General features: G+C 44.0%; 1 protein-coding gene across 4 annotated transcripts; it reads right to left on the bottom strand.

Annotated features, from left to right (window-relative positions):
• Positions 1 to 4726: 4726 nt before the first annotated feature.
• On the bottom strand, positions 4727 to 11245 carry LOC308399027 (uncharacterized protein). 4 transcript variants are annotated; one of them, XM_080885966.1, is made up of 3 exons: positions 10367 to 11245; positions 5190 to 5301; positions 4727 to 4981 (listed from the first exon to the last, which is right to left on the bottom strand). In XM_080885966.1, the coding sequence occupies exons 1-3, from the start codon at positions 10451 to 10453 to the stop codon at positions 4941 to 4943; spliced, it is 240 nt and encodes a 79-aa protein (XP_080742092.1). In that variant the 5' UTR covers positions 10454 to 11245; the 3' UTR covers positions 4727 to 4940. The 4 variants fall into 4 exon arrangements, with proteins under 4 accessions (XP_080742092.1, XP_080742089.1, XP_080742091.1 ...); XM_080885963.1 differs by having other exon boundaries at positions 5150 to 5301; XM_080885965.1 differs by having other exon boundaries at positions 5116 to 5301.
• Positions 11246 to 14678: the final 3433 nt, after the last annotated feature.

A 14678-nucleotide genomic window follows, 5' to 3' on the forward strand; every position in this document is an offset into this window, starting at 1 on the left:
AGTTAGACTTCATACATAATCTGCACTTATTTCCATCAGACATGCTGTCAGTAAATGATTGGTTTCTATTGATTCTACTTCCTGTTGACTCGTTTGATGACAGTGAAACAATCACAGCTGATTGTGTGATGATGTAAACTGTCACTGTTACATTCAGTGTGTGTGACATAATGTTAGTGCAGGCTGATAACAGCCTGGTTCTGTTAGAAACACATGAACGTGTCCATAGATCAGTGTGTGTTTAACATGAGAGCTTCAGCCCTGCTGATGTGTTAAATAAAGACATGCAGGAAAACTGATGAGACTCTGAAATAACTCTTTATATTTATAATGTAACTCTGCATCAAAAGAACAACAAAGGATCCCAGACAGGTTTCTGTGAACAAAGACCATTCTGATGTTTCTGTGTTTCTAACACTTTGACATTATTAGTAAACAGACTGCAGTGAGCAGCATTTATAAAGAGCTTCTATATAAAGATATGACAGCTGTTTGACAAGTTTATCACTCTGTGTTTGGACCTGATCAGTCCAGCTGTTTACTTGAAACATGTTCATTTACCTGTTCTGTTATATTCATGTTCTTGTCTCTGTTGAAAACACATTTTAATGTCCCTCAGATTTTTCTCCCAGATGAATAAATATAAAAATGACACAAACTGACTGCAGCTACTTTTTGTCCTTTCTGTCAAAAACCTTCATGTGACTCATGAGAGACACGTTTCAGCTGTTTGTGACAGATCAGAGGCCAACAAGTCATTTATAACACTTTCCATCATTGTTTAAAGTTCTCAGTGTTTCTGTGTTGCTGCGTATAGGATCTCCCAGCATCATCACTGTGCTGTCCAATCATTGTGTGCGAGGTTACCCTTATAGTGCGATGTGTGTTTGCACAAAGAGAAGCATGTGTGTCAAATATAAATAAGCACAGAACAGAAACAGCTGCTCGTTTCTTCTGTTTAGAGTCAAGTTAGTGTTTTGTGTCTTTGTTTGAGGCCTGATGTCGAGCAGAGGTGTGTGTAACTGCACTGCTCTGTTATATGTGTGAAGTGTGTGCTTCTCTTCAGCATCATCTTTGTCACTGCTGATTCCTTTGTGTCATCATGTGTTGAGAAGAGAGAACAGTTATAACGGAGGAGCAAAAGGAAGCCCTGAAATCTGCATCAACAAGGAAGTGTTGGCTCACCAGTGATCCCAGCAGAGCCACTGGTTTGGCTCCAGTTGTTACAGATTCAATGATGTTGCTGCTACAGATACATGTCAGCATCTTTATTGAATTTTATATGAAGCAGAAATGGTGTCATTAGGAGAAGAAGAGGAGAACAAGTCCGGCGAGGAGGCAGCAGCTCTTAAAGATGAAACAGCAGCTCAGCCCTGAGCTCAGAGAGCTGCACATGAAAAAGCTCCTCAAGCAGATCCTGTCAGAGGTTTGTCATCAACAGGAGGAACTGTTCACATCATAGGATGAAGATGCTGTCAGCTGGATGAAGAAGGTTATTTAATGCAAACGTTCACACTGAAGTCAAACTGTTGTCGTGTTGAACAGATTCATGTACTGATCGTCTCCAGAATGTTAGAAGAGCTTCAATGAATCATTAGAAACAACTTACAGCTGCACAGCTGTGTCAAACACATCTGTGTGTCATTGTGGGATTGTTGTGTTTCTACATGTGACACACGTCTAAAACATGCACACAATCTGAACACAAACAGGGACTCATGTGTTCCCACAGCCAGATGCTGAGAGCCATTTCCTTGTAGTCCTGTGTCTACATACATGAACCATTAGATGTTATTGGAATGATTGTCAGCTCTGATAGTTTCATGTGTGTTTAGCTGGACGCTGTTTGATCCTCGACATGTTTAAAGGTGTCCAGTCCTGAGACACTGGGGCTGGAAACAGCTGTGATGTCATTGGACTGTCACACAGACAGAAGTGCATGAAGTGAGCAGCCGAGGAGCCGCTGATGTTTTGGATTCAACAGCATTTGAAAGGTCGACACAGACACATTTGCACACAGAAAGCTGAATCTGTCATATGCCACAGTGAACTCACTGTTCAGTGTTTTTCAGGAAGCTTCTTAACTGCCTCTGCTGCCAAACAAGCAGCTGATGTCCTTGAGAAGAAGCTGAAGAAGTCTTCAACAACAAATACAGGAAGTGGACTTTCAAATACTAGATTCACTTTAGACTCACAGAGAAATGACTCAACCAGCTGTGTTTGACTATATGAAAGGTCAGTGTGTGTCTGCACACAGACTGTTGTGTTGGACTGTTATTCAGTTGTCTGCTGAATGTTTTCAAATGTCTGCATCTCAGCTGTGATGAGGCTGGGGGTCATGGGAGGCCACCGTAGCAGCCTCTTCAACATCATGACATCATCATAAATGCTGCTGGACTGTCTGATGGGCTGACGGTGAAAAAGCCGTCGGGAAGGAAACAGAAGACATTTCAGAGGCTGCAGCAGATTTCTTTGATTCGGGGCCTTTTTCAGCTTTATTGGACAGAGCAGTGAAGATAAGTGACAGCAAAGCAGAGAGAAAGGGGGCGTGGCCCGGGTCAAAGCCAGGCCAGCTGCTCTCCACCTCGTGGTCACCTGCTCATCCTAGTGAGCTCCACCAGCAGCCCTTTCACACACTTTACACTGTCAAACACTGTGTGTGGACCTCAGCTAACAACAGGCTACATTTAAGTCTGGACTACATGCTTTTATATTGTTTTTATTCCATCAGCAGCTCAACATCATGAGCAGCTTTGACATAAAGACATCAAACTCAAGCTGACTTTAAACTACTTTTAATACAGGGGCTCAAAAACAACAACATCTTTATTATATATCAGGACAGAAAGTCATTTCATCTCAAAGGGAAACAGCTTTATTTGGAATAACCAGCACTATCAACTGGTTTGGGATCTCCACCAGTTTCATGTCTTTGCAGCTTCTCCAACAAAGTTCCTGTAAAATCAGCATGTTTGTCTTTATTGGTTTGATAGTGATTGATTATTCAGTCCCAATCTGCTGTCATCTAAAGAACAAAATGATGTTTCTATGAGTCACAAAGCTCCAGATGTTGTCGGCTTCACAAAGAAAACAAAGAACTTAAACACAAAGTGTTTGGAGCCAAAATGTTCCCAAGCTGCTCTTTTTGAAATGGCAGAGGTACAGTGGTGTCTAACAGCACACTGTGGAAGGCAAACATGTTATTGTTGGATGAAACTTCATGAATCCTTTGTAGATTTGAGCTGTTGGAGCCTTTCTTTTCTCTTCAGGTGTACAGATGCTGAGGAGGCAGGTGAAGCAGGTGGAGCTGTTGTGATGCTGGCAGAGGGTGTGTCTTAGTAACTCTGTGAGGCAGAACTGGATCCAACATTGTGGATGTGTTGATGTTGGAGCCATTAAGAGTCTCTGGCCACACTGTAGGATTTCCCTTTGATCCACTGTGGGGGCATTTTGGAGTCTGTCAGTGAAACTCTTCATGTTTGTGTTTGACTCCAGTTTATAGAAACAGAGAAATGTGTCATGCTTTTGTTCGGCCTCCACAAATACACACATTTGTTCATTGGTTGGACTTTTTGGAAGGAGACACATTGAAAACCATGTTAATAAGATCTTGTTGTTTCCTGTGGATCCGACACAGAGAGTGGACTTCAGACAGAAAGCGTGGAAGAGATTTTAGAGGCCGTGTGTGGCAACAGGAAGTTTCTGTGTGTTTGCTGATCTTACATGTGGAAAACAACACGTGATGTTTGTGAAGTTCTACAATGACCATTGTTCTCACAGCATTTTGAGTGGGAACAGTTCAAACTGGGAGTAGTGGGAGTTATTTACTGATTGAAACAAGCTGAATGTTTCTGTGACGATGAAGATCAGCAGCTCAGCTGATCAATGAACTGACATCTATCAGTCGTTTCATGAGATGAAGTCATCAGCAGACATTTGTTCTGACTGTGTGATGAATGTCAGAACGTCAGGGCTCTGCTTTAGTCACTGCTTGATGATCATTGGCTCATTGTTGAATCCAGGGCCCAGCCTGACCTCTGACCTTTGCTGCAGGTCTTCTGTGTTATCTCCACTTTCATGTCTGATCTTCTGCTGTATCGTCCAAAATAAACATCTGGATCATTTCCAACACTTCAGCAGATCTTTAGTTTGGGCAGTGCAGCACAGAATAACACATATTGTACTATACTGCCCACTTCCTGATCTTATTGGATCTGTGTGTGAGGTTGGTGAAGGAAACACATGTTTACTGAGTGAGTCGCTGCCATTAGGAACTAGTTTTTATATCACAGCCTGGAAATCACACAGGACCATTTCTGCAAGTGAAAAGTCGTCATTGGAGGAAAATGATTATGTAGTTTGTGCGACTGAAGAATTGTCCCAACTACATGTGCTGCTGACCCTTGACCTTTTCTTTAGGTGCACAGAGGAGTCTGTGGGAACATCCAGAACTGAGGCATCTTGTGTACAAACGTGTTCAGACCAGATGTCAAATGATGTCAGATGTCATCCGTGAATGGATGCAACTGTGGATCGTTCCAATAAAATGAGGCAGTTTTGTAAGTACAAGCCCACTACAACCCATCATCAACATTTTAAATTACATTATACATCTTCACTGATATAAAGCACCACTATTTTAACCTGATTCACTTTTTCCACCCTAACAGTTCATTCCTCAAATCAAACAAGATATTTGACCCTAAAAAAATGCATCAACAAATAATTTTGTAATAAAATATTTATTCTTCAACTTTTACAAGTGAAATCAAACAAGTGTGTTTAAGAGTGAAACCAGAGTGGAAGCTGCTCATATAGAGTCCAACCCAGGCTAAAGTAAGCTGAGTAGAGCAGCACCATCAAAGTGTCGGCTCTCTGAACACGGTGCAAGATCGCCATCTGCAGGACAAAACTAGTTTTTCTCGCCCTCCTCGTCAACATCAAGATGATGTCATCGTACAGCAACTGATTCCCTGTCCGTCTGGAACAAAGCATTTACATTAAAAAAGACATTTACAGAAAATACAAACACCAACAACACATCTCATCATCACATGATATTTTATTATTTATTATATTATATATTTTTATTGTACCATCAACATCAACAAATACCAGCATATTTTCTTTGAGATTGAGTAGAGTGGACCTTTCCCTTGGTTCGCTTCCTGCTCGCAGCATCAGCTGACCTCTGACTTCCTGGTTAAGGTCTCTCAGCGTTGACTGGAATATCAAATCGGACTCACACCATGTTCTTGTAATGTGGTCATGTCTGTCAGCTGTTTGAAGAGCATCTCTGGCCTAAACACAATAGGAAGAACAACAACACGGCAAAAAAAAAAACAACACATTTCCATATTAGATGAAGGGCACCGTAACTGGAAATGGTAACATTCATCTGATGCTGCTTTAGATTTATCTTCTGTTTTAGACCAACTTTGATCACTTCGAGCCATCTTAAGTCCGTTTGTTCTAACTTCTCACTAACATCTCGTATGATTTCAGATCCCTGCTGTTCCCCAGCTGCCCTGTAGGTTTGTGCTTTGACCTCCAGAGGGCGACAAATCAGCACAGACAGAGAGCTCCATTCAAACTTTGCTGCCATCAGGAATAATTCTTCAAATATAATCATCAGTGTTTGAGCAGTTATGATATCAGGGACAATCTAGACATGTGTGACAATACTGAACATGTCACATGACACACCTCAAACATCATGTGATCCACTCTCAGTCTGCACTTTCATTCATGACTTCAACAGGTTGAAATGAGCTTTGAAGAAACATTCAGTGAAATAAATCTTTCATGGATTCATGTGAGCAGCAGATGAACTTTACAAAGAATCAGTGGATTTATCTTCTGTTTTAGATCAACTTTGATCACTTCGAGCCATCTTAAGTCCGTTTGTTCTTCTCACTCACTAACGTCTCGTATGATTTCAGATCCCTGCTGTTCCCCAGCTGCCCTGTAGGTGGCCTCAGTGTGTCTCACACCATTTACAGATGATTACAGGTCGTTTACAGTTCAAACAGGTCCAACATAAGAAATATGCAGAAAATATCCTGCTATAACAGTTTGGGTCAAAGTGCAGATGTTCCAGATGTTCTGAGTCTGTCTGTGTTTCATGTTAACATGTAGATGTTGGACCAAAGTGAAGCTTTTTGATGTGACAGCAGGAATGTGAAGTGTAACTCTGAGCTGTAGGAAATGAAACTAAACGGACTTTTTCTCCTTTATTTATAGGAAAGTGTAGGAGAGCAACAGATGAACAAGCGTTACTGTAACAGGAAACATCAGAGGACCTTTATGTTCATCATCATCACTGTTTCCTTGTTCTGTCACAAACACACAACACTTCCTGCTCTCTCTCTGATGGATCTGATTGGCTGTTTCATTCCCAGGAGGTCAGGGCGTCACACAAACAGCTTTAACTGCACAACGACACACTTTAAATCATCTGCAGACAAACCTGTGTGTTTGGTTTATGAAGAAATAATAAAGACGTGTGTGCAGCTGTCCATGAAGCAGCTTCTCACACAAACTCTGACACTTCAGCCACTTTAATTCCTGCAAAGCTGCGTAATAAAGAGCTGTGACTGCTATGAGCTGCTGATGATGACTGCATGAAGCTCTCAGCTGAAGCTTCTTTCATTTATTTTAATGTTAATGTCGCCTTTTTAAGTCTGTGTGAGGATTTTAATGACACACATTAAAGGAGCTTCTTTGATTAGAACCAAATTCATGTTGATTTTCAGCCTGAAATGATAAAAACTTTAATAATTCTGTTTATAATCATCAACCTGGAGACTAATGAAAAGTATAATAGTGAAAGAAAGCCTTTATTATTTGAGTAATGCCTGAATCTGCTCAGAGACAACACAGAGGTGTTGATGACAGTTTGACATTAACTGAATTAAAAACAAAGTGCTCTTATTGTGAAAATCTGCCTCCTACTTCTTTAAATCATTTTTATGTATTTTTTAACGTCACAGTGAAACATTGAGGCATTAATCTGACACAGTTTGATCAGCAGCTGTGTTTTCACTGACGTTTCACTTTGATTTGTTCAGACTGAGCAGAGAGGATCGGTTCTCTGTGTGCGCACTGCTGAGAAACACAAGCTCATTTCTGCTGTTTCATGAAAAGTGTTATGGAGGAACAAGAAGTTCAGCCTCTAAACTCTCAGCGTGAGGACTGAGTGAAGAGTTTCAGAGCAGAGAGTTTTGGCTCACAGCTTTTAGCGTCTACACAAAGAGACGATTACGCACTTGATCTGAGAACATCTCCACCTCCTACAAACAAACTCTCCTACGAGCAGCTGTCACAACCACAACAGGCAGAAGACTGGATTTCTTCAGGTCAGATTTACTGCAGTTTGCATAAATTGTGTGTCACAGACTTTGTAGTTCACATTTGTGTGACTCGTTTAAATCTTCTCCTCCTGAAAGTGAAACTCTTACAAACACATCAGGCCACAACCTGCTGCAGGTTAATGATTGATCTGAAGGCAGCTGACCTTTGAGCAGGAACTTGTGAGTCTTTTATTGTGTTTAGCACTGCCAAGTGCTGGCCTCTGCTTCCACCATCACATTTACACTGGTAGGTTCAGCACTGCTGCCTGCTTCAGACTGAATCCAGCAGCACAAAGACACAAGTTGAAATGAATAAAATCAGCATCTATTCCTTTATCACTGCTTTGTTACAGAGGAGAACAACGCTCCAGTAACGCGTAATCCGATTATTTTTTTGAAGTACCGAGTAAAGTAAGGGATTACTATTGCAAAAACAGTAATTAGATTACCGTTACTTTCCCGTGGGAACGCTGCGTTACTGCGTTACTAAAACCGTGATTTTTTTGCGAGAATGTCTCACGACAGTGACGTAAGCGAGTGCGCCGTTAGTGACAACAGCTGTGTGCAGATCAACAATGGATCATATATCGAGTGCAGAGAGAGTATGAGCGTGCAGCGTTTAAAGCGTGGAAGTACTGACCTTACTTTGAGTTTGATTCCATAAAAAGTGACAAAAACATTAGTGTCCGCTGTGCGTGGGAAGAAAACTTCTTTTTACAGCGAAAAAAACCCCTAAACTTCCAACAAGCACCGAGTAGCTACGACGTAATGGGAAACTCACAGAGAAACTCGCGGATTCTTCCACTGACCGCGGCACACCTGCACCAGGGTAAACCTCCGCCTACCCCACTCCTGCTTTACAGGTGAAAATAGAGCAACAGGACCGCTGAGTCTTTGACTTTATTTATTTTCTGCTGTGTTTTACTTGCATCTATTTGAAAGACTGAGTGTAAACACACAAAATATTTTATTTTATGTGCTGGAATGTGCAGAAAATAGGTTTAAATGTTAAACTCATTTCTTCCAGTCAGAGAATGTTGCAGATAATTAAATGTTTGCTTGATGCATAAAGTTAAAAGATTAAAACTAATAAAACAAGTTTTAAAAAGAGACTTTTCCATTTGATTACATTTTGTATGATGGATTATGCAGAAAAAGTAGAATTGGGCTGAAAGATCTATCGCTTTATCACCTCTTCAGGTTGGAAATCGGGTTTTTAAAAAGTAACTAAGTAATTAATTACTTTTGAAAATAAGTAATCAGTAAAGTAACGGGATTACTTTTTTTGGGAAGTAATTAGTTACTGATTACTGTTTTCAAGTAACTTGCCCAACACTGGACAGAGTGTTGGCTTCATCACCGACACACGTCACCACATCAGGAAACAGCTGGTTCAGTGAGTATTTAAGGTTCACTGCAGACAAACTGGAGAAAAACGAATCACATGAAACATTTGTTACTGGTTTCTGACCTCGTCGTAGAGACTCACATACCTGTGTTCTGCTATCAGTGTGATCACATGTGCTGGTACAGTTTGCCAGGTTGACCCATGTAACCTCCACTATCCTGTAGACGTGGAATATGTTTCACATATGGATCGCTTCATTACTCGACTATGACTGTGTGCTTCACAGGTGCTTACTGAAGTGCTGCTTTACACAAAACCAGACAGTAAAAATAAGAACTGCAGGTCCAGACCACAGGTTTATGTGTTGATAATGATGATGTGCAGTCACTCATTGTCACAGGATACTTCCTGCAATGATGCTACGGGTCACGCAGTTCTGCAGAAGTGGAGGAAACAGATGCTTTTCCTAACAGAGACACTTTAATGACTTAAAGAATCTAACTGACACACAAACCTCAGTTTGTCTGACATTCATGAGAGTAAATGCTCCTGAATGTTCTGTTAGTTCACTGGATGTTCACCTGACTTCAAATGTAAAGATCCCTGAGACAAACTCTCACGAGTTCAGCGGCGACGCGATCGCACAACCAGCCGCGACGTTAAAGGCCGACGCGCTCACTACCTTTGGTTACAGCTCTCAGCTCACACGACATACACAAAAATAATGACGCTGGATGCTTCTGTGTCCTCAGAAACACCAGATCGCTGTTCACGAGAAAAGGATGGAAACAGAGTGAGACATCTCTCCCGGCGGACACACAAACACTGTGCTAAGGTTTGTTTCAAAACGGAGCTCCTGGGTTGTGTAGCTGCTGAGCGAGCAGGTGGCACACAAAGACGCGCTGTTAGGAATCATTACATCGAGACTGACAGGACGTCACTGGTACATAAACACTGATCTGTGGTTTACTGACAATGTTCTCAACAACAGACGCACAACCCTGGTTTGGTCTGGTTATTTGTGTTGTACGGCTTCGTTGGTCTGACATGATATTAAGACGAGCTTTTAGGGATGTCAGCAGAAGGATTTCACGTGCTGATGTCATATTTATGAATCAACCTGAACAGCTAATAGTTTACCTCTTTATTTTATAACACATATGAACACGTTATAGTAGATTTGTGCAATGTGTGTTTCACGTCTTTATGGGCGTATAGATCTGTAAACAGGCTGATGGGTGTGTGTCTGTTTATTGTAGCGGTGCAGAAATGTTAAAAATGATGATAATAACAACACTTCTCACGTCAGGCTACAACACAAACCTCCTGATAGCTGCAAACACCAAAACCCCCAACGACAGGCACACAAAGAGCGAGCAGGGACCCACCCTGACAGCATGTGAGCCTCCTACTACGACTCACTGTGGAGCAACACAACACCAGGAGACGGAGGATATGAGAGAGGATACAACTGCTGTGGGGGAGCAGCCACACACTCCACAGGAGACGACGGGGTGAGAGATGGTTCGGTGCTCCTAACATCATGTGGACGCTCGTCTGCACATAAACAAACCTCACCTAACCCCACCTCCTTTCTCTTTTTGCAGGGTGGGGTGCTCCATCCTTACACACTTTGCACCACGTGGCTCTCCATCTATTCGTTTACCTTCTTGGGTCTCTTCCTCCTCTGTCCCAGCCCGTTGAGGCGATCGCTGGGGTCCAGCCTGTAGTGGGAGTGGCTGTCCTCGCTCATCCTGTCCCCGTCCACTCCGGGTTATTCCTTTCTTCTTTCTGTCCTCTGAATCGAGCTGACCTCTCTCCTCTCTGGTCCTCGCTCTCTGAGCCGGCGGAGCATGAGAGAGAGGAGTGGTTGGGGAGAGGGAGGGGAGACGAGCGAGGGAGGGAGGGAGCACAATGGTGTTGCCATGGCAGCAGCTGCCACCAGTGTTTATCTGGAAACGTCGCTGGCAAACCAGAATAGTTGCCACACGTTGCCACACTCGCACACTCGGCAGCCACACGTTTGTGTGCGACCTGCCCGTGGCTTCCTCGTTACAGACACACCGAGAGGAAACGCTCAGACACAAAGGCCGAACATGAACGAACACTCGTGTGTGGGAGGAACAGGGCACAGACTCCACGCCGTCGTTAAAGATGGCGTGTGTGCTAAACGGAGCTGTGCGCTGATTGATTAGTCAAGTGAAAAAAACAAAGGAAGCTGTCTGGATGGAGTTTGCTGCTCCCACTAATCAAAGAGATGCATCACAGCTGGAGCTGATTGATGCACGAGCCACCGTTTGCACAATCCCACCGACTCCACGCTTGTGTTTCCTTTCTGCACCATGTTGTTAACACTGACCCCACACTGTGTTCATGAGCTAAAGAAGTCAGGATGATTTCACTGACTCGTCTGCACAAAGCATTTTGTAGGTTACAGCATGAAACGACTGTAATCTCCACATTTACACTCACAATTTCTGTTTTACTCTCAAACTGATCAATAACAGCTTTCCTGTGTAACAAACACACAAAATAAAACAACTGTACCACCAATCAAACACAAGGAAAATAAATGATATTGTGAGTTCAGCAGTGGGTCTGTGACCGGTGTGAAAGAGGACGATAGATGAGTGGGTGTTTGTAGAAACAACCTTTGTGATTTAAATGTGAGACAGCAAAGCGTCAGACAGAAGCCTGAGCTGAATATTTCCTGTGATATGAAGTCACCGTGTTTGGGTCGGTCAGTCGACTACTACTCAGTGAGTGTCCCACACACACACAGACCCACACAGACCCACACAGACACACACAGAGACCCACACAGACCCACACAGACCCACACAGACCCACACAGATCTTAATGATGGCCTCAGGCTTTGAGCTCCCACTAACAGCAGGTCATAGCAGCATCCCATTAATAGTGATGAAAAATGCAGTTACAGCTGCTTTTCCACTACTGGAAGTTAATCAGGTCAAAGCTGGAGCTTCACCCTGTTCAGACTGAACCATGTGAGCCGGCCTCACTCCACAGAGGACGCCTCCAGGACAAGCGTGGGCTCCATCGAGGCCCACAGCTGCTGTCACATCGTGGACGTGTTCTTTAGCTTGTTTTTCAAACAATCTCAGCAAACGTGCCAAAATCATGTTCAGTGAGACTCTGTGGCACACAATCCAAAAACAAAGAAGGCTAAAGGACATGCTCTGTGTGACCCACAGTCGTGGCTCAAATGTGGGACCTGAACACTGTGGGAACCTGAGGGGCAAATCTGAGGATTTCATTTGGCTTTTTCATTAGAGATAAGATGGATTATGTGAATGAACAGGCAACACACACACACACGTAGGGTAGCTGTAGCCCGACTGGCTCATCTGCTAATCAGAGGGTTGCTGGTTCGATACCTGGGATCCAAAGTGCAAACTCTTGGGGAACGAGTCTACTTTGTGTGCATCTGAGGTTGAAGCGCAGCTGGTTTCAATAAACTGCTAGTTTCCCTTTCATACTCCTGAAGGACGTTCCTCACAAAGAGCGAGGCAGCAAGTCTGTGCAGGTCCTCAGAGTTTCATCTCTCACCCAGTTCCAAGCCCAGTTTGTGTCCCAGATACATGCCGCCGATGGCCAGGAAGTGACATCACTGGATCAGTTATGAGAGCGAACCCTTCAAGACTCAAACCTGCCTGGCAACGAGGGAAACGGCTACACAGGAAGTCCAGTGACGGGGTGCAGATGTTCCATCACCGGGATGTCATCGCTTGTTGTGTTTGCGTCACGGGACTTCCAGGTTGTGTTGCTGTAACAGCCCCACCCACACCGAGGTGGTGCTCAACTGTAACTGAGAAACAGCGTCGAGTAGAGTCAAGTTGAGCTGAGGCAGTTATGTTCTACTGGAAAAGAGGCGACTGTGGCTCAGGACGTCAGTCGGTAGTTCGATCCCCGGCTGCTCCAGTCTGCGTGCCAAAGTCACCTTGGGCGGGATACTGGCCCCTGTTGCTGCCAGTGCTTTTATTAGATGCTCTGGAACTGGTTTAGTGCTTAGGGAGGGTAGAAGAGTGCTGTATAAGAACCAGTGCATTTACCATTTACCATTACTCTGGTTGCCAGTTTGCTACGGTCACCAGCGGTTTGTACAGAGGACACAGACCTGTATGTGAACAGATAGGGAGAGTGTTTAACTCCAGAGGAAAAGAGGCTTTCAGGTGCTGCATGTTCCACATGTGCACTGCACATCTGCAGCTAGTAGCTGAGGAGTGGTGTCCACGCACGCGACGTCCATACCCCCTCTGTCCTCCACAGGGGCTGAGATCCAGCTCTTTGGGCCCTCACAACCCCAACATCGCTCTCACACACAGCACCTGCTCCAGTCAGCTGATTAGACAGCTCATTGTGTGTGTGCGAGGTGAATTAAGGTTATTATAAAGGACATTCAGATATCATCTCTCATCTGGGAGAGCAGCCAGCAGCTGCAGGAGGTGAGCATCCAACGACATGATGAACCCAAAGACTCCAGCTCAGCCAAACTACAGTTACAGATTACAGTTACACTCCTAACTGTTCCTGCAGTATTTAAGAAAGACGTCAGTGATTCAGACCAAAACTGCTCTGCTAACTTCACATTTACTAAACATTAATGTTCCCAACACAGATTTACATGAGAATGACAGGACATCATAGCCCCCCCTGCCCCCCCTGATATTACATCACTTCAATCCCAAACAGAAGGAAAGGAAAGATCAAATCTGTCTTGAACCTCTGCTTCAAAGTTACAGGAACACTGGAGTCACTCTCACTGTCAGAGACCTCAGTGTGTTGGAAGCTGCTAGAAGAAGCAGATGGGGGAGAGGAAGAGGAGGGCCACGGTGCTGATCTGAGGAAGTCTTCTGATCAAACCACAGCAGACCAACAAGCCCGACGTCGTTCTGATCCAACATGAAGGCTTCCATCTGTCTATTCTGTCACATCGCACACGTCTCAAGTCATCCTGTTCAACCCATCACAACATAATAGTAACAATAAAACAAAGGCAGTGGAGCGTTCACCACGAGCTTCTACAAAAGTGCACGTTCATTTTAATAAAACTATTTTTACAGCAGTGTGCGAACATTAATATGTTGTAACCAAACGTTTGTTACACCAGCTGCACTGAACCTGTGGAGACTGGAAGTTATTTGCTGCTGGTTTGTTCAGACCTGTTACTGCACACCTTGCATAGTTTGCATAGTTTCCTTCACTGCATGCAAAGAGACGAGGCGGGTGGAAACCTGCGACCCTGAACACATCACCAGTGCATCACAGTCAAACACTCACGGCTGTAATCTATTTCAAATCAAAGTGTTTGCACGGTGAGAAGAAGCTGGCGTCGCTGGGGGAGCGTGCGCCCGGCTGCACTTAAACACAATCTTCATTGGTGCTGTGAAACATCCACGTCTCACTTCATCTGCAAAGAAACCTGATGCATCGCTTTGGAAATATTTGAAATCCCTCATTTGTCACTATGCACGACGAGTCGACCGGCTGACCAACCTCAGGTTATGCAGCGAGTGCTGAGAAGCAGCTAAATGGCTGCAGTGACTTTATTCCCTGAGTGGGTGTGTGTGCATGAAAGCCAAAGGGGGGCTGTGTAAGAAACAAGGGGAGTCTCTGTTGTGCTCACAAAGAGGAAACCAAGATCTGGATTTTATGGCCGAAAGAAGAAAACATCTTTTCAAAGTTTCCCAGGCCCACTGTGGAGACGCCCACAGCTCCCAGTGACACTGACCCACACTGACACCACCTCCATTCCTCACTGTGATAGGCCGGGAGGAGAAGATCCACACACACATTCACATCAGGACAAAGTCCCACATTCCCCTGTGCCACACACACACACACACACACACACACACACACACACACACACACACACACACACACACACACACACACACACACACACACACGTCCTGCATGCTAAGAAGTGAGTGAAGGATGCAGAGGTGTTGAG

Source organism: Rhamphochromis sp. 'chilingali' (genome assembly GCF_963969265.1).
Source record: "Rhamphochromis sp. 'chilingali' genome assembly, chromosome: 1".
In the NCBI taxonomy this organism is placed as follows: Eukaryota; Metazoa; Chordata; class Actinopteri; order Cichliformes; family Cichlidae; genus Rhamphochromis; species Rhamphochromis sp. 'chilingali'.

Coding starts and splice junctions, on each gene's coding strand:
- LOC308399027 (XM_080885963.1), bottom strand. CDS start 10,453: ATGAGCGAGGACAGCCACTCCCACTACAGGCTGGACCCCAGCGATCGC. Junction 5,302..10,366: donor GGAGGAAGAGACCCAAGAAG/GTAAACGAATAG, acceptor TATTGTGTTTAG/GCCAGAGATGCTCTTCAAAC. Junction 4,982..5,149: donor GGAAGCGAACCAAGGGAAAG/GTCCACTCTACT, acceptor GCTTTGTTCCAG/ACGGACAGGGAATCAGTTGC.